This window comes from Zosterops lateralis (assembly GCF_965231275.1).
Source record: "Zosterops lateralis genome assembly, chromosome: 16".
Classification (NCBI taxonomy): domain Eukaryota; kingdom Metazoa; phylum Chordata; class Aves; order Passeriformes; family Zosteropidae; genus Zosterops; species Zosterops lateralis.
Window position 1 is genome coordinate 12,815,107 of NC_139776.1, and position 27,976 is coordinate 12,843,082.

General features: G+C 58.4%; 2 protein-coding genes across 2 annotated transcripts; one reads left to right on the forward strand and one right to left on the reverse strand.

Moving 5' to 3' along the window:
- Positions 1–87: 87 nt before the first annotated feature.
- Positions 88–27,856, reverse strand: NECAB3 (N-terminal EF-hand calcium binding protein 3; the record flags this gene model as incomplete). The annotated part of the gene is made up of 13 exons (XM_083873073.1): positions 88–2,502; positions 3,299–3,390; positions 3,638–3,715; positions 5,465–5,577; positions 6,039–6,092; positions 6,461–6,540; positions 7,027–7,148; positions 7,304–7,440; positions 16,172–16,269; positions 16,549–16,574; positions 22,055–22,163; positions 22,972–22,996; positions 27,764–27,856. 13 exons carry the CDS (start codon positions 27,854–27,856, stop codon positions 2,474–2,476), a joined length of 1,056 nt encoding a protein of 351 aa, XP_083729199.1. The 3' UTR covers positions 88–2,473.
- On the forward strand, positions 9,171–10,253 carry ACTL10 (actin like 10; the record flags this gene model as incomplete). The annotated part of the gene is made up of 1 exon (XM_083873072.1): positions 9,171–10,253. One exon carries the CDS (start codon positions 9,171–9,173, stop codon positions 10,251–10,253), a length of 1,083 nt encoding a protein of 360 aa, XP_083729198.1.
- Positions 27,857–27,976: the final 120 nt, after the last annotated feature.

The window sequence follows — 27,976 nt, forward strand, 5'->3', positions numbered from 1 at the left end:
TAACAGTCATTATTAGAATGATTGCTTCTTTCTTTTTCGTTGGGTTTGTTTTTTAAAAGTTGAAATGATAAATGTGAACTTGGGGTGTGGGGAGACATTGGGTTGAGGTTTCTATTTTTTTTTTTTTTGACATTTAATTCTGTAATAGAAATTTGTTACTTCATTCCTGTGCATAACTTATTTAATGTCCTGTATAAAGGAACCCAAACTGTTACAGATGTATTTAGTTTGTTCTACTCAAAAGTAGTCAATAAAAAGACTATATTCATCCTCCAGCTCCCCCTTCTCTCTGGGAAGGGGCAGAGGTTTTCAGCAGTGCTCAGGAAGCTCTTGGGGTTTTTGGGGAATGCTGTCACAACTTGGCCTTGGCCATGGGACTTCTAGGGACAAAAATTGCCTCCCCTGTGATGGTGATGCTGTGGGCAAAGCCTGGGAGCAAGTGCAGGCAGAGCTGAAGTTCAGCCCTATCCTCAGTGATTTCTTTGAGTTTATAGTTCACTGTGTTGTTCTCTGAGCTTTTTTTAGCTGATCTTTTTTTTATGTGAGCACAGAGCAGCCTGCAGGGTGCTATCACAGCTGGCTGCCACTACCAGTCCTCTGTCCCCCAGGGCTGCCCCCTGCCCACACCTTGGCTTAAGCTGAGGATTTTGGTCTCCAGGCTGCTGCAAACATTAATCCAGTGATGAAGAAACCCAAAACTGAGGGGTAAACCCCACATGGGGCTGGGGAGGCAGCTCAGGAATCCCAAACCAGTTCCTGCTGCAGCTCTGCCTCTGTGGCTGCCCTGGGTGCCCCTCTCTAACCCACCCTGGCTTTGCCCTGGCATAGCTCATCCCTTCCTGATGGCCACGGTGCTGCTGTGGCTGCAGCACATCCCTGGATCCCCTGTTTGTTACTGCCAGGGGCAGGAATGTGGCTCTGGGCCCAGCAGCTGCCCGTGCACGGGGCTGAGCCTCTTCTGCTGCCCCATGATCACAGCACATCCTGCCTGTGGCCAGGGAAAGCAGCAGCTGTTGGTCATCAAGTAAACAACTTGGTGCTTGGAGGATGGGTCCTCATGGGAACAGGAACAGGCTCTGCCACCCCATCCCTGGGAGGGGCATTGGGGTTTGGGTCCTGAGCCTGCCCTGGGCTCTGACAGGGCCCAGCTGGGCTGGCAGCAGCTGCTGCTGTTCCTCCAACCAGGAGCTTCCCTGATCCCATCTCTGCAGGCTGCTTCAGCCAGGTCACCCCAAACCCAGGCAGCTTCTGCTGGAGCAAAACAAGAGCCCTAAACCCCAGTGACCCCTCCTGGGCTGTCACCCCCTGGGGCAGGGGTGACACTGTGTCAGACTCATCCAGCACAGAGTGTGTGAGGGGTCCCCAGGATGGAGCTGCACCCACTGCCCCTTCAGGCAGAGATTTACTGACTGCATCCAGGGACTGGGGGCAAAACACTCAAATTAAGGTCTGCTGGAGCAGCATCCACAGGGAGTGGGAGAAGAGGTTGGGGGTGTTAGCAGGTCCTGGGTGAGTGAGGATTGGGGGAGCAGGCACCCACAGTGCCACACCCCTGTTGAGGACAGGCAGGGGCACAAGGCTGATGTTTTTTTGTGCCAGGAGGGTGGCTGGTGTCCCTCCTGCCCCCTGTCCCTTCCTACTCCCTCCACACTGGCTGTGACAATGCAGTTTTTCCCAGCTCAACAGAGGATCTGTTGCTGCAGCACCAAGGAAGCCTCCAGTGCCACCCCTGGAGCAGGTGGAATCTGCTCCAGCCTTCCCCTCTCATTTAGTGCCCCCCAGCCCAGACCCGTCCCCATTAACTCAGCTCCAGCCTCTGGCACCACTGCCCAGTGCTGGTTTATGGGAACTGGGGAAGCAGTAGGGACTAGAGCCACTGTGGGCTTTCCTGGGAGCAGGATGTGCCAGAGATTGGAGCCACTGTGGCCTTCCTGGGAGTGAGATGTGCTGGGGCCAGGCTCAGCCATGGGCACAGCTGGTGGGGCACAAAGCCAGGCTCAAAGCCACAGCACTTGCTGCCAGCGTGGCAGGGTGTGATCAGGTGCACCTTGCCAGAAGTACTTAATGAAACATTTTTTTTCCCTATAAAACACTCCTCACAATCCATTTCAGGCCACCTGGCTCCCTGGGCAGGATGTCACAGCTGGCCAGGGCCATGTCCCCCTGCCCATCCCTTCCTCCAGGAGGAAGAGGAGCTGAGGGCTCCTGGCAGCACCAGCCCAGTGTTCCCCCAGGCTGCCACCCCCACATACGGCTCCCCCAGGCAGCTCAGACACTCTCTTAGGAGCAGGATAAATAAATAAATTAACATGAAAAGAGCAAAGGAGCAAAACACTGGCAGGGCCGAGGGCAGGCAGCCCCCGCTGGCCACAGGAGGGAATGGAGGGACAGGGAGGTGACAAAGGTGGTGGCTGTGCCCAGGGCTCCACATCCTCCCGCATGCTGATGGTGTCCTGGAGACGGCTGCCCCGGGTCAGTTGTTGTTCATGATCCACCAGGAAGCTGGGAAGAGAGGGAAAGCAGGGGGGTGAGGGCACTGTGAAACTGGGAATGTGGATTTGGGGTGGCAGAGATGGGGGACTGGACCCCTGCCTCTAAAGCACTCAGCCCCACCCTGGGCAGGGAGTGTGGCCATGGCATGGTCTGGAGAGAGCTGATCCCCTGGACCTGAGGCAGCTTCTGCAGGAGAGCACTGGGAATGTGGGCAGTGGGGCTAATAAGTTGGGAGCAGCACCAGCAGCACAGGGTTCAGTCCAAATTAATGCCTGTTTTATGGACTAATATTTAACAAGACTCTGAAGTGATCCCTGAAAGCAAACTGGGTTTAACTGGGTTCCCAGTTCCCACAGCTGGTCCCATTGCTCTTGGCACTGTGGGGATGTGCACGTTCCCTGTGCTGGCCTCCCCCTGCCCAGCACTGGGCTGTGACCCTGCCTGCAGCCCCTGGCACTGACCCTGGAGCACTAGGGCTTTGCAGAGCAGGGTCAGGGCTCTGCAGAGCAGGGTCAGGGCTCAGGTGGAAAACAAAACGAGGCACCAGGTGTATCTGGGACAGAACTCAGCTTATCTGCTACCCAGGCAGTGTCCCTGCTCTTGGCTGTCCCCACTGGAGAGCACCCTTGGGCAGGAGACAGGCCCCAGCTTACACAGCCAAACCTGCTGGGGACAACAGGTCTCATCCTGCCTTGAAAAACCCCATTTAGGTCACCCCAAACCAATCTTCTGCTCTGCAGGGAGCTGCAGTGCCTGTTCCTGCCCTGCTCCAGCACACCCAGAGCAGGCCTGAGGCTCCCCTCACCTGGGAAGAGCATGGTGGTCAGCAGCTCCGGGGACTCCAGCAGGCTGAGGATGGACTGCTGGAAAGTCTTGCTGCAGCTGGACTGCAAGTGGCTGTAAAACAGGATGTAGGCTCAGGGGGATGTGGTGCCAGGACCCCCTGCCCACACACAGGGACAGGGCAGCCTCTGCACCCTCAGCACCAGCCCCTGCTCCCCAAATCCTTTATCAGGGTGTTCACCCCTGAGAGCTGCAAATGGCCCCGGGCACACAGGGCAGAGCAGTGGGACAGGCTGGGCAAGGACAGGGAGCAGTGGGCAGCCCCTCTGAGCCCCCAGCCCCACACATGGACACTGCCCACCTTCTCCACGAGGTCACGTCCTGCCAGAACTCGTACAGGATGAAGCAGGCCTCGTCCGTCAGCTTGCAGGCAGACACACTGTGGGGACAGAGGGACCCTGAGCAGGGCCTGGCCACGTGTGCCCAGCAGCCTGGGACAGCAGGGCCCTGCTGTGCACATCAGCCTCACCACAGGATCCCAAAGCACAGCCTGGGTGCATTCACGGTGTGTGAACAGCTCCAGAGGATCCTGAACCCAAATCCTGCTTCACAACTCCAGAGGATCCTGAACCCAAATCCTGCCTCACAACTCCAGAGGATCCTGAACCCAAATCCTGCCTCACAGCTCCAGAGGATCCTGAACCCAAATCCTGCCTCACAGCTCCAGAGGATCCTGAACCCAAATCCTGCCTCACAGGTCCACAGGATCCTGAACCCAAATCCTGCCTCACAGCTCCACAGGATCCGGAACCCAAATCCTGCCTCACAGCTCCAGGGGATCCCAAACCCAAATCCTGCCTCACAGCTCCACAGAATCCTGAACTCAAATGTCTCACAGCTCCAGAGGATCCCAAACCCTGCCACAGCTCCTGTGTCTGGGTGGCAGAGGAGCTTTTCAGCTCTTTCACTGCTCTTTGCTGCTCCCCAGGAGCACATTCTGTGTTTTATTATTTCTTACCCCTCCATGGCACTGACACAGCTCATCCTGCCAGCCCCCTGGAGCAGGTGTGTCACTGTCACCCTTCACACGAGGGGACACTGGGGCACAGGGGCAGCAGCTGAGCTCACAACACAATCCCACAGCTCTCTGCCCCCAAAGTGATGCTTCCCACACTCCCTCCTGCCCAGGAAAGGCAGGGGCTGCCCGGGCCGTGGGGAGGCAGCAGGGTGACAGTGCAGTGCCCGGGGTGCAGGGCCAGGGGAGCAGCTGTGCAGGGCTGCAGCAGCAGCACTTCCAGCTGAGCACCAGCCTTTCCTGCAGCTGCTGCAGGAGGGGGCCAAGCCCCGGGGGACAGCACAGTGTGTCACCCAGCAGCTCTGAGCTGTGTCCCCACTCCCACACGGGGCTCTGCGGTTCCCTGGAGGGCCCCAGGCCTAGGAGTGTCCCCGGGCTCGGCTCCAGCTCCCCGCTCACATGGAGAGCCAGCCCGGCAACTCCACCCCGCTCTCTCCACAAATAGCCCCGATGACTAAAAACCCATCGATTCCAAAGAAAAAGCCTCCCGTTCTCTCCACCGCACATGTCACAGCGAGCATCTTCCTTTTGTTTGGTCTGAAAACGCCAATTTGTGCTGTTGAAAGTGAAGAGCTGGAAAAGGACACTTGAAACGGGAACAGCACGAACATTCCCTGCTGGAAGTGGCCTGGAGTGTCCCGTGGGAGACGGGAGGGGAGCAGCTGTGCCATCGGGGCCGGGCTGGCACTGCCATGTCCCTGCAGGCACAGCAGGGCTCTGGGGCAGCCTTGGCCTCACCCGGGGGAAGCTTCCCACAGGCTCTCCATAAATCAGTGCTCGGCAGGAGCTCTGCCCTTGACCTTTCCATTCTCTCGAGCCCTTCAGTGCTGGAGGAGCTCGTGCATTCGCTTGCAGGAACACGCCACAGCCACTCCTGCTGCCAAACCCTCCCCAGGCACTGCTTCATCCCGGGAACACCTGCAGCAGGTGGGACGGGGACATCCCCTGCGGGCACACCGCCGCAGCCCTGACACTCATCCTGCCTGCCAGAGCCCACCCCAGCCCTGGCCAGTGCACAGAACACCCCACACAAACCCTTGTGTCCCCCAAGAGTGTTAAACCCCCGTTTACGGGGAGCCACCCCTCAAAGCAGCCCCAGGGCTCCCCACTTACTGCAGGCAGCTGCTGTGCCCGGCCGTGCCCTCGGTGTAGGAGCGGAACGCCTGCCGGAACTCCTCGATGCTGCTCGTGGCCACCGAGATCTGCCTCTTGGCCACCAGGATGTGCTGCCGAGGGACAGCAAGGCGTCAGGGATGTCCCCTCCTGCCCTCCCTGCTCCCCCTGCCGTGCTGGGGACAACGGGGACACCCAGCGGCTTCTTCCCCCCCGGACAGGCTGTCTTTACCAGGACCACACCAACAGGAGCTGCTCCATCCCACAATGGGAGGTCTTACTTTGGGTTTTTTGCAGTTCCCCTAGCAGAAAGGGGCTTGGGGACCCCTCCAGCTGGGCCTGGGGGCACTCAGAGCCCTCCTGGATGATTGGGGCTCTCACAAGCAGAGGGCTGCCTTCCTCCGGGCTGGCTGTGGGCACTGCCCGGGGCTGGAGGGACAGGAGGGAGCTGCACTTGTCCTGAGAATGGTCCCACAGCCCTGAACCCCACCCTGCTCCATCAGCAGGGCACAATCACAGGGGCAGCGTGTGACAGGGGCCACCTGCAACCACAGGGACAGGGACAGGGACTTACTGCATCCTGTCCTTTGCACATGGCTTCCTCCTTGAGCGGCTCCAGGCGAGGGCTCTGTGGTACCACCGGGGAAAAACCAAAAACCAGCGTTACTGGGACAGCTCTGCAACAGGAGAGGCACGGCCCCAGGGGACAGCTGGGCACTGCTCCAGGGACATCCCTGTGGTGCCTGGGGGAGGGCAGGGCTGTGCTCTGCTCATCTGTGGGGTCAGTGGGGCCAGAATGACTGGTCAGCAGCCCAGGGAGGGCAGGAGAGGGCCAGCAGAGCTCTGCAGACACAGGGCTGGGGCCAGGGCATGGGTGCAGCTCTGTGACAATGCCAGGGCTGAAGAGGGGGGCTGCTGGCTTGGGGTTGGGGGTCCCAGCACTGATCTGGCTGTGCCCAGGAGTGGGGCAGCCCCAGCACCCCCCTGAGCACACACCTTGTACTCCAGCTTCTCAATCAGCTGCTGGAGCCTGTTGATCTGAGCCATCCACTGGCTGTTGTCCTCCACACAAACACCTGCAGGGCAAAGAGCACAGAGGTGTCACCCAAAACCAGCTCAGTTTTGTCATGGCCAAAGCTTGCTCAAGACCCAAAACCCACAAAATCTTCTAAACCTCTGATTTAATAAAAAAAAAATTGATCTTTTTTTTTCTACTGCCTGAGAAATACAACATCCCACAGAGGCTCCAGCTGGAATCTGGGTGAGATGCTCCAGGCTCCATCCTGGAGAAGCTCTGACTGCCCACAGCTTCCACCTGAATGGCCTAAGCCTCACATCCTTGGATGTGAGTTTATGGCAGGAGCAGAGCTGCTCTCACCAGCACCACATTCAGCCCAGTGCTGCTGGAGATGTGGCACTTGGGGACATGGTAGTGGTGGGGGAATGGATTGGACTCAATTTTGAAAAACCTTTTCCCACTTTACTGATTGCGTGATGCTGTGCTGGTCCCACCCCCCTCCAGGCTCCAGCAGGACACAACCAACCCGAGGAGCAGCAAGTACCTGTTGTCAGCATCCCAGAGTAGGGGTCTGTTGGGTACAGGCAGACGTTCTTCTGTCCCCTGCGCCCACACCTCCTCCCTGACCTCAGCCCAACAGAAGTCTCCGGTTTCTTGATCTCCTTTCTGGAATAAAAAAACAAAGCACAAGGAGGGGTTGAAGTCATTCCTAGAGGTGTCAGCTCCACACTGGGCTGGGAAAGGGCCGGTTTCACTCCCGGCTGTCCCTCCCAGTGAGGGGCGGGGCTGGGGACAGGGGAGCAGCACATCCCAGCCCGTACCTCTCCCGTCCCGCCTGCTCCTCCACCGTGTCCACGGCGCACTCGAGGGACGCCTGCAGGGACTGCAGCTGGTGCATGGTTTCCCGCAGCAGGAACCGCGTCAGGAACTGCTCCATCTTGGAGGAGGTCTCGTACCTCTGAGGGAGAGGGGAGAGCACCTGTCAGGTCTGGCTCTGTGTGCAGAGGCAGCACAACCACACCTGGAAGGAAGAAGCTGTCCCTTAAATAAAACCAAATAGGATGGATTTCAATCCAATTTTAATTATCACCCAAAGTGATGCTTTAGGGCAGAAGTGACGCTGTGGGGCAGAAGAACCCCCGGGGTGCAGTGCCTGTGAGATCACAGCAGGGAATGCAGCCATGGTTCCATGGGCACCCTGGGCCCAGCAGTGCCAGCCCTGGCCCCAGCACTGTCAGTGCCAGGAGCCGTGCAGGAGGGCAGATGGACACAAGCCACAAGGTAAAGGTCACTCTCAGGGACAGCTCCTAGCTCCAGGGAGGGCTCCAGGGCTGGCACATCATCCCTTGAGTCCCCACCTCACACACTGCTCTGCTCACACCAGGGTTTGCAGACAAGGCTGGGAGCCTGTGGTGGCCCCTGGGTGCTGGCAGCTCCTTCCAGGGTCCCCTGTACCACTGGCAGGCCCAGGCCAGGGGCTTTGTGTCCTCTGTGCCCAGTGCAAGGCCTGTCTGCTTCCACGGGAGATTCCCTGATGAATTTCTGATGTGTGCCTACACTGAGGGTAAAAACACATCCAGAGGGGCATGTGAGAAGCTTTGAGGAGAACAAAAGAGTCACCTGGCCTGGAGGGTGCCCAAAGAATGGGTAAGAGACACACCATGCCACAGGAGGAGGTCTGGGGGGCACAGAGAGCCAGGGAAGTGCCTGGACACAGAGAGAGGCAGCCCAAACTCCTTCCTTTCTCTGTCAGCTGGGATCACAGATCCTCTCAGCTCCTCTCCGTGTCCTAGAGGCTCAGCAGCACTCAGAGAATCCTGGGATGTTAAGGGATTGGAATGGACCTTGGAGATCATCCAGTTCCAATCCCCCCCTTGCCATGGGCAGGGACACCTTCCACTGTCCCAGGCTGCTCCAAGCCCCAGTGTCCAACCTGGCCTTGGACACTGCCAGGGATCCAGGGGCAGCCAGAGCTCCCCACCCTTACAGTAAAGACCTTCTTGTTAATATCCAACATAAATTTCCCTTTCAGTTTGATCCCATTCCCCCTTGTCCTGTCACTGCAATTCCTGAGGAAGGTTCCTCTCCTGCTCCCCTGTAGCCCCTTCACACACTGGAAGGGTGCTGGGAGGTCTCCACACAACCTTTTCTTCTCCAGCCTCAAGAGCCCAAATTTTCTCAGCCTGTTTCCAGAGGGAGGGTGCTCCAGTGCCCTTGGCACCTCTGTGGCCTCCTCTAGACTTGCTCCAACAGTTCCAGGCCCCTTTTAGGCTGGGGACACCAGAACTGTGCACAATGTTCCAAACGGGGTCTCAGAAGGGCAGAGCAGAGGAGGACAGTCACCTCCTTTGACTTTCTGGCCCCTCTCCTTCAGACACAGCCCAAGATTTGGTCCAACCACTCAACTTTCCTGTCCAGTTTTCACTTGCTTTCTCAAAACCACCTGAAGTTCTATTTTTGCACGGTTGGAAACCCTCCAGGGGATGGAGACAGGGTACCCAAGGCGGGACGGACAGTGGGACAGGGAGCGAGGAGCCAGCAGGTGTGACACACCCGGACACCTGCAGAGCAGCCCCTGCTGTCCCCAGGGGGGCTGAGCAGGAGTCCGGGCCCGGTGTGCCCTCACAGAACCGCCCCCGTTCCCGCAGGCTGTTCCTGGGTGCCCGGTGTCGCTGCGGGGCGCCAGCCATGCTGAAACCCGCCGTGGTCATTGACAGCGGCAGCCGCTTCACGCGGGGCGGGCTGGCGGGGCAGGAGCAGCCGCAGTGCGTGCTGAGGACGGTGCTGGTGCACTCCTGGCACCACTCCCCGGCCTCGGGCGGCCCGGGCGCGGCCCCCCGCTCCTACCCGCTCAGGTACGGCGTGGTGGAGGACTGGGACGCCATGAAGGTGCTGTGGAGCCACCTGCTGTGCTGCTGCCTCCGCGTGGTCCCCGAGGAGCACCCGGTGCTGCTGGCCGAGTCCCCGTCCTGCCCCGCCAGCGGCCGGGAGAAGGCGGCCGAGGTGCTGTTCGAGAGCTTCAGGGTGCCGGCGCTGCATGTGGCCAACAGCGGGTTCCTGTCGCTGTGCGCGCACGGCCGGGTGACCGGGCTGGCGGTGGAGGCCGGCGCCGCCATGTCGCACGTCACGCCGGTCCGTGAGGGGCAGAGCCTGAGGCGGGGCACCCGCTGCCTGGGGCTGGCCGGGGACCACCTGTCCCGCCACCTGCAGCGCCTGCTGCGGGACGGGCCCGCCGAGCCCTGGCTGCCGCAGGCCCTCACCAAGAGGGTGCTGACGCAGCTGAAGGAGCAATACTGCTACGTGTCCTTGGACTACGAGGGGGACCTCCGGGAGAAGGGCTCCCAGCAGCCGGCCCGGTTCCAGACCCCCGACGGGCGCTGGATCACCCTGGGCAAGGAGCGGTTCTGCTGCCCCGAGCCGCTGTTCCGGCCCGAGCTGCTGCAGCACAGCTGCCCCGGCCTGCACCAGCTGGCCGGGCAGAGCCTGCACACGCTGCCCGAGCCCCTCAGGAGGAACATGCTGGGCAACATCGTGCTCTCAGGAGGCTCCTCCATGTTCCCCGGCTTTCCCGAGAGGATGTGCTTGGAGCTGAACGCCCTGTTCCAGGGGGCGGGTGTGCACATCGAGGTCCTGGCCAACCCCAAGAGGGGCACGGCAGCCTGGGCCGGGGGCTCCATGGCAGCCTCCCTCACTTCCTTCCGGCACGCCTGGATGACACGGGATGAGTACCAGGAGCACGGGCCACAGTATGTGCACACCAAGTTCCAGTAGAGAGGTGGCAACCATCCATCCATCCATCCATCCATCCATCCATCCATCCATCCATCCATCCATCCATCCATCCATCCCACTGTGTCACTCTGCAGGAGCAGTGACTGAACACGGCCTTGCTCCGGGCACAGCTGCAGCAGCACTGACAGAGTGGCTCCTGTGCTGCTGCTGCTGCTGCTGAAGGGGTGCAAAGCCAATTAAAGTGCCCCAGAAGAAACAAAGTGCTTCTCACTGACACTCCAGGTTATTTCCTACCCTGACAAGGGTGTGTCCCATCAGGCTGGAAAACAATTGGGGCTCATGCTGGGGATCCAGGCCATGCTGACTGTCTGCTCTGGGTCCATTCAGTCAATCCTAATGCTCCAGGCTGCATTTTCCAACTGGGAATACAGCTTCCAGGGTGAGGAAGGGACCTTCTCCAGCTGTCAGCACTGCAGGATTCCCAAGGGGAGCCACAAGTGTGGGAGGAAGGAGCTGAGCAAGGGAAGGTCCGTGCAGCACCTGGGCTGCAGGCACTTACTGCAGGAAGTGATTCCTCATCCTGCCACTGGAACCGGTCAGCACTGGAGGAGGAAGATGAGCTGAAAAGGAGGGAACTGCATTCACTCCTTGTAATTGTGGTCTAAAAGTCGTTTGGTGCTTCAGGGAGCAGATCCAGCTCCCTGAACAGGTATTTTCTCCCCTGCTGCTGCCTCGCTGAACTGCCTCGGCTCGACAGATGATCAGAAAGGGATCAGAGGTTGTGAAGGCAGCAGCTGGGGAGCACAGCCCAGCTGTCACAGCACACGCCTGTCCCCATGGCCAGCCCCGTGCCAGCTCCTCCAGGGACACAGAAACCACAGCATGTCCCCGTGAGCGCTGACAGACAGGACCTGCAGGGGGAGGTCGAGGAAGGAGACTCTCTACATGATGCAGGAGGGCTGGTCGCTCCCCAGGAGCATCCACCAGGAGAGGGCTGTCCCTTTCCTCGACAAGACAGGGAGACAGGCTGGAGCAGCATCCCTGCCCTCCCCGCGGTGTCCTCGTGTGACCCAGGGCTGAGCACCCCGGGCCGGGCTGCCCTCACCCCCCAGGCTCCATGAACCATGTCCCAAACAATGGCCAGCAATGCCACCCCATTACTGGGGTCAAATATTTCCAATTCCTGCTGCGTTTCTCTCCAGCACGCTGAGGATCTGGAATTCCAGAAGCTCTGCACAGAAGGACTGTGTTGTAACCCTTCCACTGCTGGTATCAGACAAAGGGAACAGTGGGGACAGTCCTGAGCCACTCATGGTTTTGTGGTTGCTGCATGACACCAGCCCAGGAGCTGGGTCTGATGGGAAGGGAAGGGAAGGGAAGGGAAGGGAAGGGAAGGGAAGGGAAGGGAAGGGAAGGGAAGGGAAGGGAAGGGAAGGGAAGGGAAGGGAAGGGAAGGGAAGGGAAGGGAAGGGAAGGGAAGGGAAGGGAAGGGAAGGGAAGGGAAGGGAAGGGAAGGGAAGGGAAGGGAAGGGAAGGGAAGGGAAGGGAAGGGAAGGGAAGGGAAGGGAAGGGAAGGGAAGGGAAGGGAAGGGAAGGATGCTCATCCCCCAGGCTCTGGGCTCATGCTGGAGTCAGCAAAAGATGGTCACAGCCCTCCCCAGCACCAGGGGTGAGGGGGATGGGGGCTTTCATCCCTGCTGGAAAAAGAACCTAATTTTCCTGCCTCAGGAAGAGGATGGCAGCAAAACTGACAAGATGCAGTCACAGCAAACTGAGTTCCAGCTCTGCATCTCCAGCCTCTCCCAGCCAAGCGTCCCACAAAGCCTTCCTTGCCCACAGCCCCAGAACAGGAGAGCTCAGGGCTGGGGATCCCTGCCCACCCTTCCCCTCCTCATCCCAGGCTGTGCAGGCACTGAAATCCCTGCCAGCACTGCCTCTCTGTGCCTGCCCAGCTCCTGCCAGCCTGGACTCCTTCCCTGGGTGAGGGGGAACAGGAGACACCCCAACTGTGTCCCCAGGACACACTGCAGTGAGTGAGTCCCCAGGGGGGCACAGCAGGGACATTATTCACCCACACACAGCCCTGCACAGTCCCTTTCACCTTTCACTGCCCAAAATCCAAATCCAAACACTGTCACCCCTCTGGCACCACCGAGGGCCCTTCCTCCAGCAGGCAGGCACAGGAGCTGTGCTCCCATCCCTGAGGTGTCCTCCAGCCCTGCCACAGCCTGGGCACAAGGACACTTCCGCTTGCCTGGGGCTTGGAGGCCTCTCCCCAGGCACATCACTCCCCTTCCCAGGGCCACCTTCTGGGAGAAGCCCCAGCCCTGCCTCCCAGCACTCCCCATCCTCTCAGCTTCCATCCTGACTGGCCCAAGCCTCACGTCCCCCATGGATGGAGTTTTATGGCAGGAGCAGAGCTGCTCTCACCAACCCCATTCAGCCTGTCCTGAGCCCCACAGCTCCCCCAGGGCAGTCCCTACACCCCAAACACACAGGCACAGGCAGCAGTGTGGGCTGGCAGCCCCCAAAACCCCAGTGCCAGCCCAGGACATGCTGTGCTGGAGGGGACTGAGCTCCTGAGGGTCCCCTGAGGACACGGCAGCACTGCCAGCTGCCTCCTGCCTCATCAAACACAGCACCCAGGGGAATGTGCTGGAGACAGGGATGGAAATAACCATCCCTCAGGAGAGCTCCAAACACTGCCTCACTTTTCAGCATCAATTTGGAAAATTTCATGCCAGGGGAGAGAAAGAACTCCTCCTTTTGGGGCAAAACCTCAAAATCTTCTCATCAGATGTTGCACAGATGTCAAACGCTCTGTTAGCAGAGGTTCAATAAACTCACCAAGCACAGCATTTTCTACTCATGGCAAAGCCCCTTGGCTGGGAGTCACAAAGGAAATAACTCAGCAAGCACAAGACAAGGAATTTTGGTCATGCACTGGTATTTTCAGCTCGGTTTACCCAGATGAAAATCACCAAGTTGCCAAGAGCTGCTGTAATTCTGCCTTTGAGGGGTTTTATGGGTTTCTTATGATGATAGTTAACCCCAGGACAGAATGGAATGGGTGGCCACACAATTCCTGTCAAAGGATAAATAAGGCTGCCAGGCTTGGAGAGGTATTTATGTGAGGGTTTGCAGTGTTTGCACACTGGAGAATGGAAAGATTTTAGCCTACAGACCCCCTGTGAGAAACATCAGGCTGTTTTCTGAGGCGTTTCCACTGTTCACTTCCCACTCTGATGCAATTATATTGCAAACACGAAGTTCAGCCACAAAATAAGGTGTAATTAGCACACTACAGCACAGCTATCAAGTTATATTTTACAAATAAGTGGGAATGACAGAATGTGGTGGGAAAACCCTCTCCTCTTTACAAAGCATATTTTCTTCAGCATGTTCCTAGCAGTCCAGTGAGGAAGGATGGAGGCATGGGAACCCCTAATGGTTTGGTTTCCTCCTGCTGACCTGTAGATCCATAAAAACAACCCTGACAGGTTGGCTGCTCACACACACAGAGCTCCCTGCAGTACCTGCAGGCACACAGGACACAGCCAGCTTGCTCTTCCCACACTTTATGCCAGGGTTTCTCCTGACAGGGAGCATGGGAGCAGATGGAGGAGCTGCCAGCCAGGAGACAGCTGGGACACAGCCCAGTGATCCCTGCCAGGTATTCTGGCCCGCAGTGACATGCACACAGCTGGGAATATCCCATCCCAAAAAGGCTTTTGGCAGCACTGCCTCAAACCACAGCTCCCAAATACACCCACAGCACATTCCCTCTGAGCCTTGATTTCCTTTTTTCTCTCCTGGCTGTGGCTCCCTGGTGTGGTCTGAGCAGTTCCCTACAAGCTGCCCAGGCTCTGTGTCTGTTCTCCTGCTCATTCCCACACTTCCAGCTGTGCTCCCTGGGGGATGCAGGGCTGAGCAGCCCTGGGGCTGCAGCAGTGAGGAACTACTGGAGATGGATCATGCCCTAACCGAGAGATGCTGTGCTGGGACACAGCTCAAGGCAGAGATCTCCTCCTTCTCCTTCCTCCTGCCAGCCTGGACCAGAGTCAGGCAAAGTCCTTGTAAATACAGCCTGGCAAGAACAGGCGGGGCCTGCAGATCCTCCAGCAGGGCTCTTCCAGTTTTTTTACCAGATCCCCGGGATGAAAATTCATCTGGTTCTCCCATGAGGGTGCTCTCTCTGCCGCAGTGGGGCTCTCAGACCTCAGATAGGTGTCTGAACCAAAAGAATTGAGGGGCAGGTGTAATGTGGGACATCTCAGAGGCTCACAGAGGTGTGAGCTTTGGCTAAAATCCAGCCCACCAATCCCATCATAACTCAAGCTCGAGTCCCACTCCGGAAATACAAGTGTGGGAACACATTCAGGTCCCAGCAGGTAGGAATGCAGCATCCATCATCTCTGGCAGCCTGCAGCAGTGACAGGAATCCCACAGCTCTGCAGGAGCCCTGCCCACCCCTGCCTTGTCCCAGATCAGAGCCCAGCACAACAAAGAAGTGCAGGGAAAACATTCCCAGGAGGATCAATATCTGCACTGGGGCACATCAGGGCTGGGACCAGAGCCCCTGAGCAGCACAGAGCCCTCCTGGGTGAGAGCAGTGCTGGGAACACTGCACTGCCCTGGCTCTGGGCAGATCCAAACAGGTGGAGAAATGAGTCCATCAAAATTTGCTTCAACAGGAAAAACCTGCTCCTCTTTTCCAGAGAACACTAGTGGCAGCAGAAGCTGTGGAGGGAGTGAAATCCTTACACTGGAGCAGATAGTGACTGTGCTGCCCTTTGGAGAAATACATGACTACACACATCCATTACCCAAAAAACAGAACAGAAAGGAACTGAAATAAAGCACAACTCTCTGGAGAGGATTCCTCCTCTCCCTCTGGACTTGTATTTAATAACTGTGAGTGGGGCCAGGGACCTGAACCAATGAGAAAATGCATTTTTAGGAGATTCCCTCTCCTGGCATGAAATTTCCACATGTACAGGGAGACACTGCTGTGGCTGGCTCTGGCTAAAGGAAAACTCAGAGAGGGGCTGACCCTACAGAGGCACAAACCCCTCTCTGATGAGTGTGGGACTGGTCCCCCTTCTCTTCTCTGTCTCACCAAGAGGTCAGAGGAGTGTTCACAGGGATGATGCCCCTCATCTGTTTCCACCAAAGCATCCAAGGCAAAGAAAGGTCTTCCCCTGGCTCAGCACCAGCCCGAGCACACAGCTGAGCCCTTTGATCCTTCTCAGGTGCAAAAGGGGCCACTGGTCCCTGAGCAGGGCCCTTCCAGCTCTGCCTTTCCCTTTCTCCCGACGGGATAAAGACGGGCTTTATGCCCAGCACAGCTGGGGCTTGGAGCTTGCCCTGATCTGCAGCCTCCAAACTGCTCCAAAATCAGCACAGGCTGTGGGAGAGCAGTGGGGCAGGAATGAGCTGTGCAGCAGGCTGGAAGGGCAGGAATTGCAGCAGCAGCCCCAGAGTAGCTCCTGCCCCGTTCTGCAGCCAGCACTGTGAGCACACACAGCCCGTGCTGGGCTCTGTCCGGAGCAGCACCGGCCCTGCCGGGCTCACTGTGAGCCACCCTGCCGGCTGGAAACACCTGGGTTTGGCCCGGAACTCAACACGGGCTCTCAGTGATGCTCCCAAAGTGTCCGTGGGCAGGACCCTGCAGGGAGCTGCTGGAACAGCCGCTGCCAGAGCCCTGCCAGGGGGAGATGATGTCTCCAGAGCACAAAAGCTTTGGATTTGCCCTTCCCCTCCCCGGGCTTGGCTCCCCACCCTCCCGGCTGTGTGGCTGCAGCACTGCCTGTACATGCAGACAACACAAGCACGCCCTTGATTTGATGGGTTTGCTGCCTCCCAGCCCCAAATTTCACACCACCAGCAGCTGAGCTCAGCACGGCTCCAATTTCCCACCCAGGCGCCCTGCAGCCCTCCCCTGGTGCTGTCCTTACCAGCTTGGTTTTGTCCATGGCTGCCAGCACCGCGGCGTTGAGGGTTTCCAGGGCGGAGAGCACATTCCTGTATTCCCCCAGGTACGCCGAGAAATAATCTGGAGCGGGACAGAACACCGTGGTCAGGCTCCTGAGCACCTCCATCCCTGCCTGCCCTGCTCCTGCTCCCCACAAAACCCAGAGCTGCTTTCCAGAATCATTCTCCCACTTGGACTGAGATGAAAAGTGCTTCCCTCTCCCCCTGGGAAAAGCACCTCTGTGCTGGGATGTAGCCACAGGGACCCTGGATGTCCCCCAGCCCTGCCCAGGTCACACACAAACCCCACCACACACACCGGGGAGGGGAATTCTCCAGGGCAGGAACATCCCTGACTTACCACACAGCTTCTCTGTGTCCACGTTGCTGCAAGAAACACCAAAAAGCTCTGGTTAGACAGTGGGGCTGGTGGGGGCACAGTGGTGCTGAGCAGGGGTTTGGGGCTGGCCTTGAGTCCCGGTGGATTTACTGCTTGTTCGTGTGTTTTCAGAAGCTGCATTAGAAAAATGAGGAGCTGCACAGCTCAGGAGCCATTCCCAGCCCCTGCAGCACCCAGGACTGAAGGAGTAGGAAAATCTGCTCCACCAACACCTCCTGGAGCTGGAGTGTGCTGGGAGAGCATCTGTGACAACAGGGTGGGGTTGGGATGGAGGTGGCCCACAGCCCACACTGGCCAGCTGGGTTGGCAGCCCCATTTCTGAGCCCTGCAGCTGCTTCTTCAACCCAACCTCTTCCCCCAAGGGTGGGAAACATCCAGCCAGGGCTCCCTTCTTGTTCATCCCTGACCTCAGCCCAGTGCTCCCCGTGGCACCAGACCCCTGCTCTCCCCTCTGCCCCCTCCAGCTCCTCCTCTTCCCTCCCTCGGAGCCCGGGAGATGTGGGGGTGTCTGCAGGCTCCCAGGGGGCTGGATGACACCACAGCATTCCAGAGCTGCCCTGAAGGCCACTAAAGCAGGGATCTGGCTCCAAAAACCTGGTGGCAGGGGCCAGACCCTCACCCTTGTCACTACCGAGAGCACTGCACTGCAGGATCCACCCTGGCATCCCTTGCAGGTCCCTCCTGTGGCTGCTGAAGGTGCTGCTGGGGTGGACAGGGAGAAAGAAATGTTCAAAACCAGCCCCAGCTTTTGGGATGGGTCTGCATGGTGCTGTTGGATCTGCCCAGGCAGCCAAAGGCATGGAGGCAGAGCTGCTCAATGCCCAGCATCACACAGAGCCTGCAGGGACAGACCCCAGGATGTCATTTATTCAAATCAATGAATGCTCAAGGCATTCTGCTGCCTCAAAATCCCCCAGATGATTACAACTATTTTTAATCCTGACTGGGAAAGTGGAAGAGAGCCCCGAAGAGAGCTTTTAAAGTGTTTTTTAAGTGTTTAAGTGCTGTCGCACATGGAGGGATTGCCAGTACCTGGAGTTTACCAGGCTCCAAGCACAAGGAATGCTGCAATGCTGCTGCCCAGGGGGTGGCAAACCATGGCCACATCAGCCTGTCCCCCGCTCTGACACTGCTCACAGGGCAAAGGGACAAAAACACCCCCATGTAAAATTAGAGGGCAGTGTGTGAAGTGTCCAAAATGCCATTTAGGGTGAAATAATTAAGGCAAAATCATCCTACAGCTTTTCCCGAGACATCAAAGGCTGGTTTCTGTCTCTCACTTCCTTCTGGGCTTCCACTGAGAGCACTTTAGCAGCAGGCAGAGGTTCAAAGCATGGGAATATTTTGGTGTGAGGGCTGGCAGGGGCAGGGCAGGGGGACTGCAGACTCTGTTCTGTAGGTGCATCTGGGGCTCTGCAGGCAGCAGACAGGCTGGGATTCAGCTCAACTATTTTAAACACACAGGAGCTGATTTGGGCAGGGCTCTGCGCACTGACTTGGCACTGCAGGCACCTTCTGAAGTGGATAAAATATCCTGTTTCCCTCGAGACTCAATACAGATAAACCTGCAAAGCCACAGCCCCTCTCTCTGCCAGCTCCACTCCCTCCAACTTTGCTGATCCCAGCTCTGGGCAGCTCTGCTGGACAGGGACCCTGAGCTTTGGAGCACCAGGGGACATTGGAAAAAGGAGAACTTTTCCTCTTTATTTCTGGCAGCTGCCTGGAGCCTGCAGAGCTGCTGCAGTGCTGCAAGAGCCCTGGCACTGCAGCATCCCCAGCACAGCCTGTCAGAGCTGCCCCAGAGCTGGCACTGCAGGGAAACACTGGCTCCCAGCTCAGAGAAGGGTAAAAGTCACCAAAGAGGGGATGTGGACACCTCATGCACACATTACCCAGGCTTTGCACTGGTCCCAGTGAGCACCTGGGGCTGAGACTGGTTTCAGCAGGAGCCACCAGCTCAACCCCACTGCCAGTTCCCAGCTCGGCTCCAGCAAGGTGTGACAAAGAGCTGCCATCAACTCCCACCATGTGGCTTCTAAGGTTATTGATAACTCTTTGTAGCTCAGCTGTTTGCTGCTGAAAGAGAAATGTTAGCTAATCAATCACTAAACCACTGAACACTGAACCAGTCAATGATACCTTGTGGCAAAAGTCATCCCTCTGGGAAGTGTCTAGGGGAAGATCTGCTCCCTTCCCTCCCTGATCCTGCTCCATCAGCAGCCCTGATGGAACCTCTCCCCATGCCCCAGAGCCTGCAGCAGCCCCGGGGCACAGGCAGGGGCAGGACAGAGCACAGCAGGCAAACCCCAGGGCTGCTGGGGCCATTCTCATCCTACCAGAAGTAATTCACACCAAAAAAACGGGTGGAGCTCCCAGGCAGAATGTGCACACCAAACCCTGACCATCCCACAGGGCTGCCAGGGGCAGCAGGCTTTCCTCTGCTCCCCTCTGCCAGTCCCACTCCAAGAGAAGAGCCATCCTCTGCTCCAAAGCACTCCTCCTGAGACTCTCCACATTTCCCAGAGCTGTATTTTGACTGTGCTCAAACCACTGATTAACTGTAATTAAGCCTGAACTGATGATGGAGGATCTTGTCATCATTATGTTGTTGGGATTTTGTCAGAATGTGCCTGGAATTTATGCAAGAAAACAGCAATCAGCTGCAGAAAAGGAGATGTGTCCCCATCATTTATCATGATGGGAACCTCCACTGCCATCACAGATCTGGTTTCCAAACCTTTTCCATGTGACAGAGTGTTTCAGTCACTCTCCATCATCAGGGACTGGCAGATGCTGCAGCTCTGAGTCTCTGAGTAAAGAGAAGGGAGGGAATTCACTCAAATCCCTTCTTCCAGACAATCACAGGCTTGAGGTTATTTATTTGAGAGACTTTAAGAGGCACCAGTTCAGAATTTCCACCCCTTGTGGCTCCAGGTCAAAGGCTCTGAGCAACCTGCACCCAATTCCTGAACACTCTCATGAAAAGATGGATTTTCCAGACATTAGCTTTTCTAAATTTCCCCAACAGGTGCAGGACAGGCCAAGTAAAATTCAAATAGCACTTCCCTGTGCAGGCATTAAACCCCTGCAATTCTGGATACAGCTGTGGAGCTCTCATACCTCCAAAAACATCAGCCTCTTCTCACCCAGACATTTCAGAGGATGAAAATGCTCTTTTTTCCAGGAAGATGAACCTTACTGGAGCTGGTGTGGAGCTCTGGACCATCCAAAAAAACCCATGGACCTGCTGTTGTACCAGCTGCCATCCAGAGCTGAATTTGCTTTCAACATAAACTTCTAAATGTCACAGACCTAAAGTGAGGGGACACTTTATGCCAAAAGGGAACCATTTTCTGAAATGCAGAACAAAACCAGCCCCATGTGGAGATGCAGGATCTGAAGTGACCCCAGCAGAGGGGTGTGAGGCACAGCCCAGGGTTTCCCCTGAGAGCCAGAGGGGTGAGGGGGTGAGAGGAGAGCATGGGGCTCTCTGGAAGGAGAACAAGAACTGTGGGAGACCTCTGAAATATTCATGTTCCCAGCTGGCAGCTCTGGGGCCCAGGGAAGAAGCTGCAGGTTCAGGGCTGGGTGAGGGTCAGGATGGCTCTGGGCAGTGCTGGACACAGAGGGGGCCTGGGCATGGGGGTCTCTGCCACTGCCCCTCCTCGGGTCAGGCTGGCAGGGATCAGGAAACACAAATTCCAGCCTAGACACGGCCAGCACAGTCCCAAACCCCCTGCTGGACTAAGGGTGACACCTTCCCATCATCACAAAAGCTTGGAGACACAAAAGCAGCACACCAGATCTGCCTGGAGAGCTTGGAGCTGCTTTCCAGCTTGGTAATACTCTTCAATCTGGCAGCAAATTTTGGCCAGCAAATTTTGGGACAGCAGGACACCAGCACAGACCTCATACGACACCAAATCCTGCACACCCCAAACCCCATGTTCCCTACATTTGCTGAAACCACTGAGGGCAGGAATTTGGAACCAGCAGGAAGAGAACAAAGACCCAGTACTCATGCCCTGCTGACAGATGTCACCAGCTGGCTGCTGCCATTGCCACGTTGTCACAGCCACAGCACCCTCCTTAGCTAATGAGCTGTGGGGGCAGCACAGCCCAGTCAGGCCTCCTCAGCTGCTCCAGACCATGGAACAAGCCCCACCTGAGGGCAAGAGACTCTCCCTGGTCAGTCTTGAGCTGGGTTAAAGCTCCCAGCTCTGCTGCACCCTGTGTTTTGCAGGGGTGTTGTGACTCCAGGATCACCCCAAAATGGAGCAAGAGGAAAGGAGCATTTCCAGAAGGAAGGGAACACTCAGTGGCAGCTCCCTGGGATCACAGCCCAAGAGACAGAGGTGTTTTCAGGAGACACCTCCTGCTGCCCACATCCACAAGCCCAACTGGCAGGCTCTAGGGAAAGCAGCACAAGGCTGCCCTGCCCATTTCTCTGCAGTGGGAACTAAACCCAGCTCCAGCAGCACTGGGAGTCCATCATTCCCCTGCCCCAGTCCTGAGTGGGTGAAGACACTGGGCATCTGCTGCTGATGGCGTTTGGTGGCTGTTGGCATCTCAGTGTGACCAGGGGCATCTGTGCCACTGCCCTGGCTCCCTGCAAAGCCCTGGGACCAGCATCTGCAGCTCAGGCTGCCCCAAATATCCTCACCCTGGCAGGGACGTGCACCCTGATCAAGGGTGTCAGAGGTGCAGGAGATGCTGGGGAAGCCAAACCTGCCCCCCAGACTGGGAAGAAGCTGCAGCCCCTTGTCCTCCAGCAGCACCCCAATGTTTGGACAGAGCCCAGCCATGCAACTCAGCAGCACTCAGTTCCTCCCAGGGCCAGGACAGACTCACCCACAGCAACCAGCTGGGCACAGAGACTTCAGAGAGGCCAAAAACACTCAAAAAACTGGGATGAGAATCCCAGCCGAGCCAAACAGACTCCTCTGGATAACACCTCTCATGAGGAGACCAGAGCTAAACCCAATTCCTGCTCCTGCTCTTTGGGGCTTTCTTTTTTTAACATGTAGCTGGCCTAAATTCCCCAGCACACACACCAGGCCTACTCGTGGTGGAAAGCAGCTCTTATGTAAGTGAAAAGCAGTTCCCTGAGTCAGCAGTGGCCAAGTCTGTGCCTTTGCACCATCTGTGCCCTGTCCCCACACCAGCACAGGCTCCTGCAGACACACACAGCCTGCTCCACGGGCCGGGTGTTCCTGGAGTACATTTTCCAGACCACAAGAATGGCATTTGCAGTGCTCTCTCTCTCCCTCTGGAGCTGCAGTAAATCCCGTGGCTGCTCTCCAAGTGCCTGAGTGCTCTCAGCACCAGGGCTGGCGTGCCATGGGTTTGAACACCTGCGTGTGGCAAGGGGTGGGTTTGTCTCACCCCGACTATTGATCACACCCGCCCCCGAGCATCCTCCTCTCCCGGCAGCTCCTCGCGCGTCCCCCGAGCCCCCGGGACTCACTCTGAGTGACGCCTGTCAATGCCGCTGAACAACTCCCACAGCTCCTCCGAGCTCAGGATGCCATCGGAGAAATAGTTCTTGAACTCCTCGAATGACAGTTTCCCATCATCTGCGTTGAATAAGAGGGAAGAATAATTACAGATCTGCGGAAAGCAGCATCCCGGCCCGGCTGCGGCGTGGGCCGGCGGGGCGTGCTCTGCATGACAATCACTGCACATCTCCCCGAGAGCAGCCCTCCAAAACCCTGCAAAAACTGGGATTCCAGCCCTCTCCAAAAGGCCCCACTGCGGTGTTCTCAGAAATGCAGACAGCCCAAGAACAGCACAGTGAGGGCAGCAGCAGGTTTTCATGGAATCAAAGTGCTCTCCATTGACTCAAGAGCTATTTCCTTCCTCTCTGTGGAGGATTCAGCTCCTGGGCTGTGTTGTGATCTGCAATAAAAGCATCTCCTAAGCTACCGTGAAGGAAAAGAGCCCAACAGAGTGTGGGAAGGCTCAGGGAAACCACTTGTGATTTTGTTTATGGGTACTGGATTAAAAACTGGGTAGCAGAGCCTAACTCCCAAATGCCAGGGGCTCCAGGGGCTCCAGGGCACCCAGAAACGGGATCACCCAACAGGGAGCACCTGTAAAACCCCGGACTGAGCACGGAGACAGAACCAACCCTGTGAGGGGCTGAGCAGAAGCCTGACAGCCCCTGGGCAGGGAGGGCTGGCAAGGGGCTGTGTCCTGGAGCATGGATGGGGAATTGGGGGAGCCCATTCCCCACCCCCTGACCAGGCTCTGGGATCCAGGTGAAGCAGAAAAGCATTTCCCACCCTCCCTCTTTCAGCCAAACCTCCCAGTGGGAACGAGCCGCGCTGCTTCAGCCAGAGGCGGGCAGGGAGGGGGAGGCAGCAGCAGGAACAAAGCACTCACCGTTCTTGTCGGCTCGCCGGAAAATCTGCAAGACAAAACACAACAGGGCTCAGTGTGGCGACAGAGACACAAGGGCAGCTGAACAGTGAGCCAGGCAGCACCCAGCACCACGGAAAATCACCCCCAGGAGCTCAGGGAGCCGTGGAGAAGCCCTAGCTGTTGGCACTGCACAGGCTGCTGCAGGGAATTCCCCTTTGCCAATGATTAAACCCATTTCTTACCTCCAGTGCACTGAGCCCTTGGCCGAGCGAGCCCGGCACTCACAGCGAGCACCTTTTAGAGAACACAGAGGCCAGGCAGAAAGGGCTTTGCTACATCCTTGTGATGGCAACTGTTTAATTTTTCAGTCCATTTAAACCAAAGAACATTAGGTATAAGCCCACTCGGTAAGGAAGCACTTTGTGCATCACCAACACTGAAGCCCCTGCACCGAGGAGCAGCCCCTGCCCTGAGCAAAGTGAGCACCCTCAGCACAGCCCTTCCTGCAACGCCTCGGCGTGCACACACACTGGGATTAATTATTAATGAGTTAATTAATCCGTAACCTCTTCTGCCACAGGGCACAGCTGGAGAGCTGCTCCAGCTCAGGGTCTCAATGGATTCCCAACCACGAGGCCTCTGCCCATGACCCAGGAGAAAGCTGGGGCTGCTCAGCCCCGCCGGGATCTGTTTCACCAGGAATTATTGGAAGGTCTGGGGCTGACGCCAGTGAGGAACAGCATCACTTCCGAGGCCTGGAAATGTTTTCCCAGACCAAAACATACGAGGTTTTGTCTGGCACATCCTAATGGAGCCAACGACAGAAAATTGCCTATGTGGCAACTGTCCCTTATATCATCCTGGGTGATGAAGAAATCTGCAGGTCTGAAGAAAGATCAGGAAAGAAAAGGGGCCGGGGAAGGAGACATAAGTCGTCTATTGTTGCCCGCAGGCCGCCCCCGGAGCAGCCCCGCTGGGGGTGCGGGCAGAGGCAGCGCTGCCCCGGCTCCTCCCGCCCCGCGCCGAGACCAGCCCTGACACCTCCCCGAGAAACTGCCCGGGGGTAAAGTGAGACCTGCCCAGGGAAACCCCTGAACCTCTGGCGTGCAGCCGGGCAGAGGCTTCTTTAGTGCCGGAGCTCCCCGGGTCCTTCTCCGGGACCGAAAGCAGGAGCAGGGACAGCTCTTGGAGGATGCTCCTTGGAGGATGCCCCTCTGAACAAAGGGAGCCCCCCCTGCCCCAGGCTGCCGCAGGAGGAGGTGTGAGCGGTGTGAGGTGTCACCATCCCGCTGGGATTGCGGCCTGCCGGGCAGGAGGGCGGGGAGGGCACCCCTGAGCACCCCAGGGACCTGCTGGAGGCACTTTAGGGCTGAGATGGGAACCTGCAGCTCCCAACAGCAGCGATTTCTCTGGATTTTAAAGCAAAGCTTTCTCCAGGCTAGCGGGTTGTTCGTGGGGTCTCACGGCTACAGAGGCACCCACATGTCCGTGTCACCCTGCCATGGACCCTCCATCAAGGGAGAAGCTCCATTGCAGAGCTCTGTGCCATCAGAGGGACACATGGCTCGTGTAATGACACCTCTGTGGCTCCAGGTGTCACAGAGGCCACCTAGCTCATCCCAGAGACAGTCAAGTGTCACCCGGGCACTGAGTGCAGATTAGGGAGACATTCCCCATCCAGAGGCTGGCCTAGCTCAGCAGGGTTTATCTGTGGGCTCAGAGGGAAAACACAATTCCAGGGAAGATCCCCTGGGCTGAGGAGGTCTCTAACCCGGGGTGAGCCCATCCTGGGCTCAGGAGGAGCCTCAGCAAACAGAGTGGATGATGCCTCTCCCTCACACACAAGGCTCAGTGAGTGTGAGCCAGTGCACACACGACACTGCCTGGAGCTCTAAATAATCGTGGCACAGTCCGGGAGCTGTGAGTGCCCCCGAGGCAGGGCCACGTCTGCTCCAGAGCCCCTGGAATGGCAGAGCTCTGCACTGCCTGCAGCCAGCCCAGCCCTGTGAGCCCGGCACAACCAGCACAGAGCCATTTCCATGCTGCACAGGGCAATCTGTCCCCTCCCCGGGCACAGGCACACGCTCAGCCATGGCAGGTGTCCCCAGTGAGGACAGCAGCCCTGGGACAGAGCCAGGGAAATGGCTGGGAGTGGGATTAGGTCTGTGTGGGCTGCTGGAGGGCCCTACAAACAATCCCTTTCTTGCCTCACAGGCACAGGGGCACTGCCTGGAGCTCGGGATGTTCCCCTCAGCCCTTGGGCAGCCGCAGCCTCACCGGGACTGAGGGAAGAGGTGCTGAAACAGCATTTGTTTGTGGGATGAGCCCCACACGGAGGGAGGGAGGGAGGGAGGGAGGGAGGGAAGGAAGGAAGGAAGGAAGGAAGGAAGGAAGGAAGGAAGGAAGGAAGGAAGGAAGGAAGGAAGGAAGGAAGGAAGGAAGGAAGGAAGGAAGGAAGGAAGGAAGGAAGGAAGGAAGGAAGGAAGGAAGGAAGGAAGGAAGGAAGGAAGGGAGGAAGGAAGGAAGGAAGGGAGGAAGGAAGGGAGGGAGGGAAGGAAGGAGGGAGGGAAGGAAGGAAGGAGGGAGGGAAGGAAGGAAGGAGGGAGGGAGGGAAGGAAGGAGGGAGGGAGGGAAGGAAGGAAGGAGGGAGGGAGGGAGGGAGGGAAGGAAGGAGGGAGGGAGGGAGGGAGGGAGGGAGGGAGGGAGGAAGGAAGGAAGGAAGGAAGGAAGGAAGGAAGGAAGGAAGGAAGGAAGGAAGGAAGGAAGGAAGGAAGGAAGGAAGGAAGGAAGGAAGGAAGGAAGGAAGGAGGGAGGGAGGGAGGGAAGGAAGGAGGGAGGGAGGGAGGGAGGGAAGGAGGGAGGGAGGGAAGGAAGGAAGGAGGGAGGGAAGGAAGGAAGGAGGGAGGGAGGGAAGGAAGGAGGGAGGGAGGGAGGGAAGGAAGGACATTATAGGATTTCTCCCCGCCTGCAGGTCTGGAAGCAGCCGGGGCTGTAGGACAGGCAGCCAGGGACAGGGACAGGCGGCTGTAGGGAGGGGACAGCTGCCCTGGGGACAATGCTCTCATCCACCCACGGCAGGCTCAGGCAGGCTGCGGCCAGGCACTAGAATGCCGTCCTTCCCGGAGCTCCCGTATCCCGGGAGGGCAGCGAGCAAGCCCTGGGCACCAGCCTGAGGGACAAATGTCCCCGAGGCTCGAGATGCTGCACAGGGCGATGGCAGCACTGCGGTTGGTACCGCGCCTGCAGCGAAGCGTCTCGGGCAAAGCCTCCTCCTACTCCTCCTCACTTCTCCCAAAGGCAGGAGATGCGCAGGCAGGTCCCAGGGAAGCAGCAGTCACCGGGATCGGTGTGGGCAGCGCTCCGGGGAGGCAGGCGGGGCTCCGGCCCTGCTGCCGGGGGATGCTCACCCCGAGCAGCCCGGGGGGCGGCTGGGCACCTGCCCACAGCCAAAGGTGCAGAGATTAAACTCACCCTGCCCAGCTCTGGAGCAAAGGTGGGAGCAAAGCAGTCTCAGTGCAGAGGAAGAGAAGCCGTCAGGACCCGGAAAGCAGCTGCTAGCGTTGTTAACATTTCCCATTTTAATTGCTTTAATGACACCCTGAGGGATGGATGTGCGACTCAACGAGTGCCCTGAGGGGCTGAGCTGAACACAGCTGTCACCACCCGCCCTCTCCTGCCCAACCTTCCCTCAGCCAAGTAATTAGTGCGGTTAATGATGCTGGCTGGAAGGCTGGCAGCCCCAGCCCCCGGCAGCAGAGAGCCCCTGACCCCCAGCTGGCAGCTGCGAGCAGCATCACCGCCGAGAGAGCCGCGCTCCCAGCGCCTCCCTGGGCGGGCCAGGAGGTGTCGGACCGGCCCAGACGCGGCATTCACTTTCCCAAAGTGCCGCCCGAGATGTGCTGGTCCCCTTCTCTGGGATGGACTGGGACACGGGGGTGAGCCTGGATCGGGACAAGACGGAGGTGACAGCTGGGAGGTGACAGCTGGGCTGTGCCGGTGCCCGGGCACACCGGCCCTCACCCTAAACCCTCACTGCTTTCTGCTCCTCAGCCCTGCGGCAGGGCAGGGGCAGCACTGTCCCCACCTCTCCTTGGCACACAGGGGGACTGGAGCTCAGCGGTGCCATGGCAGTGCCAGGGCTCGCTCACCAGGGAGGTTTGGGGCCGTGCACCCGACCCGGCTCAGGGAGCACAGGAGGAGCAGGAGGAGGTGCCCAGCGGTGGCTCCGGCCCGGGCTGTGTCACTGGCCCTGTGTCACCCTGCCTCCCCAGAGCCCCGGCCTCTCTCCCAGCCTGGAGGGGACGCGATGTGACAGCAGGAACCGTGCCAGCATCCCTGAGCCCAAAGGCAGCCACCACCTGCATTTCCAACTCCCCCGTGCCGCCCACAGGATGCCTGGGCGACCTCCAGCCCGCAGGAGCATCCTCCTCCACCATCCCGGGAGCGGGCGGGGACAGGGCTGCACCGGGGCTGCAGCAGGGAACGCTCTGTTGGATCCCATGGCTGTGAACAGCCCCGGGGAAGCCTCCGCAGCGCTCCTGCCAGACACAGCTCCCGCTCCGGGAGTCACGACAGCGGCTCTGGATGAGGCGGGGGCTGTCTCCAGCCACCCAGGGGCCCGGCACTCAGCAGAAGGACACGACACCGTTATTTAACTCATCACGGCCATGCCCAGCTCGGGGCTGGCAGGGACGCAGAGCCTCCGGCGCACCCTGGGGCCGGTTCCTCCGGGAAGGAGCTCTCCCCACCCGCGCTAAAGCTGCCCAGGGGGGCACGGCGGCCCCGGGGCCGGGCAGGAGTGCGCGGTACTCACGTCGTGGAAGATGGGCAGCGGCTGGCGGTGGGGCCTGGGGCCGCGGTCGGCCGAGAGCAGGCACACGGCCAGCAGCTCGGCACACGACATCATGGCCCGGCCGGGCGCGGGGCTGCGGGCACGGGCCGCGGGGAGCGGTGCCGGACGGTGCGGTGCCCCGGGATGCGGTGCCCGGGATGCGGTGCCCGGGATGCGGTGCCCGGGGTGCGGTGC